Source organism: Apis dorsata, unplaced genomic scaffold, assembly GCF_000469605.1.
Source record: "Apis dorsata unplaced genomic scaffold, Apis dorsata 1.3 scaffold_48457, whole genome shotgun sequence".
Classification (NCBI taxonomy): Eukaryota; Metazoa; Arthropoda; class Insecta; order Hymenoptera; family Apidae; genus Apis; species Apis dorsata.
In genome coordinates this window covers 1-201 of record NW_006264425.1, presented here as the reverse complement: position 1 = coordinate 201, position 201 = coordinate 1, and the positions used below count along the sequence as shown (strand labels likewise).

Genomic DNA, 201 nt, shown 5'->3' with positions numbered 1-201 from the left:
AGGGAAGGGACGCCACCGCCGCCGTCACCTTCACCGTCACCAGCCATTCTTACACGGTGGCCATGAACCATCTGTCGGGTTACACGTCGATCAAGACCACTCCCCCGACCACGAAGGAGGAGTACGGGTTCGTGTTGCCTCAAGCGGCCATCGCGACCACCTGTCAGAGTCCGAAGAAACGAGGTCGGCAACAGGCGTTGC

At 61.2% G+C, this 201-nt stretch overlaps 1 protein-coding gene across 1 annotated transcript; it reads left to right on the top strand.

The window, feature by feature from the left end:
- Positions 1–5: 5 nt before the first annotated feature.
- Positions 6–198, top strand: LOC116186697 (the record flags this gene model as incomplete). The annotated part of the gene is made up of 1 exon (XM_031514870.1): positions 6–198. A coding segment is annotated over one exon (193 nt), but the record flags the coding sequence as incomplete, so codon positions are not given.
- Between the last annotated feature and the right edge of the window lie 3 nt (positions 199–201).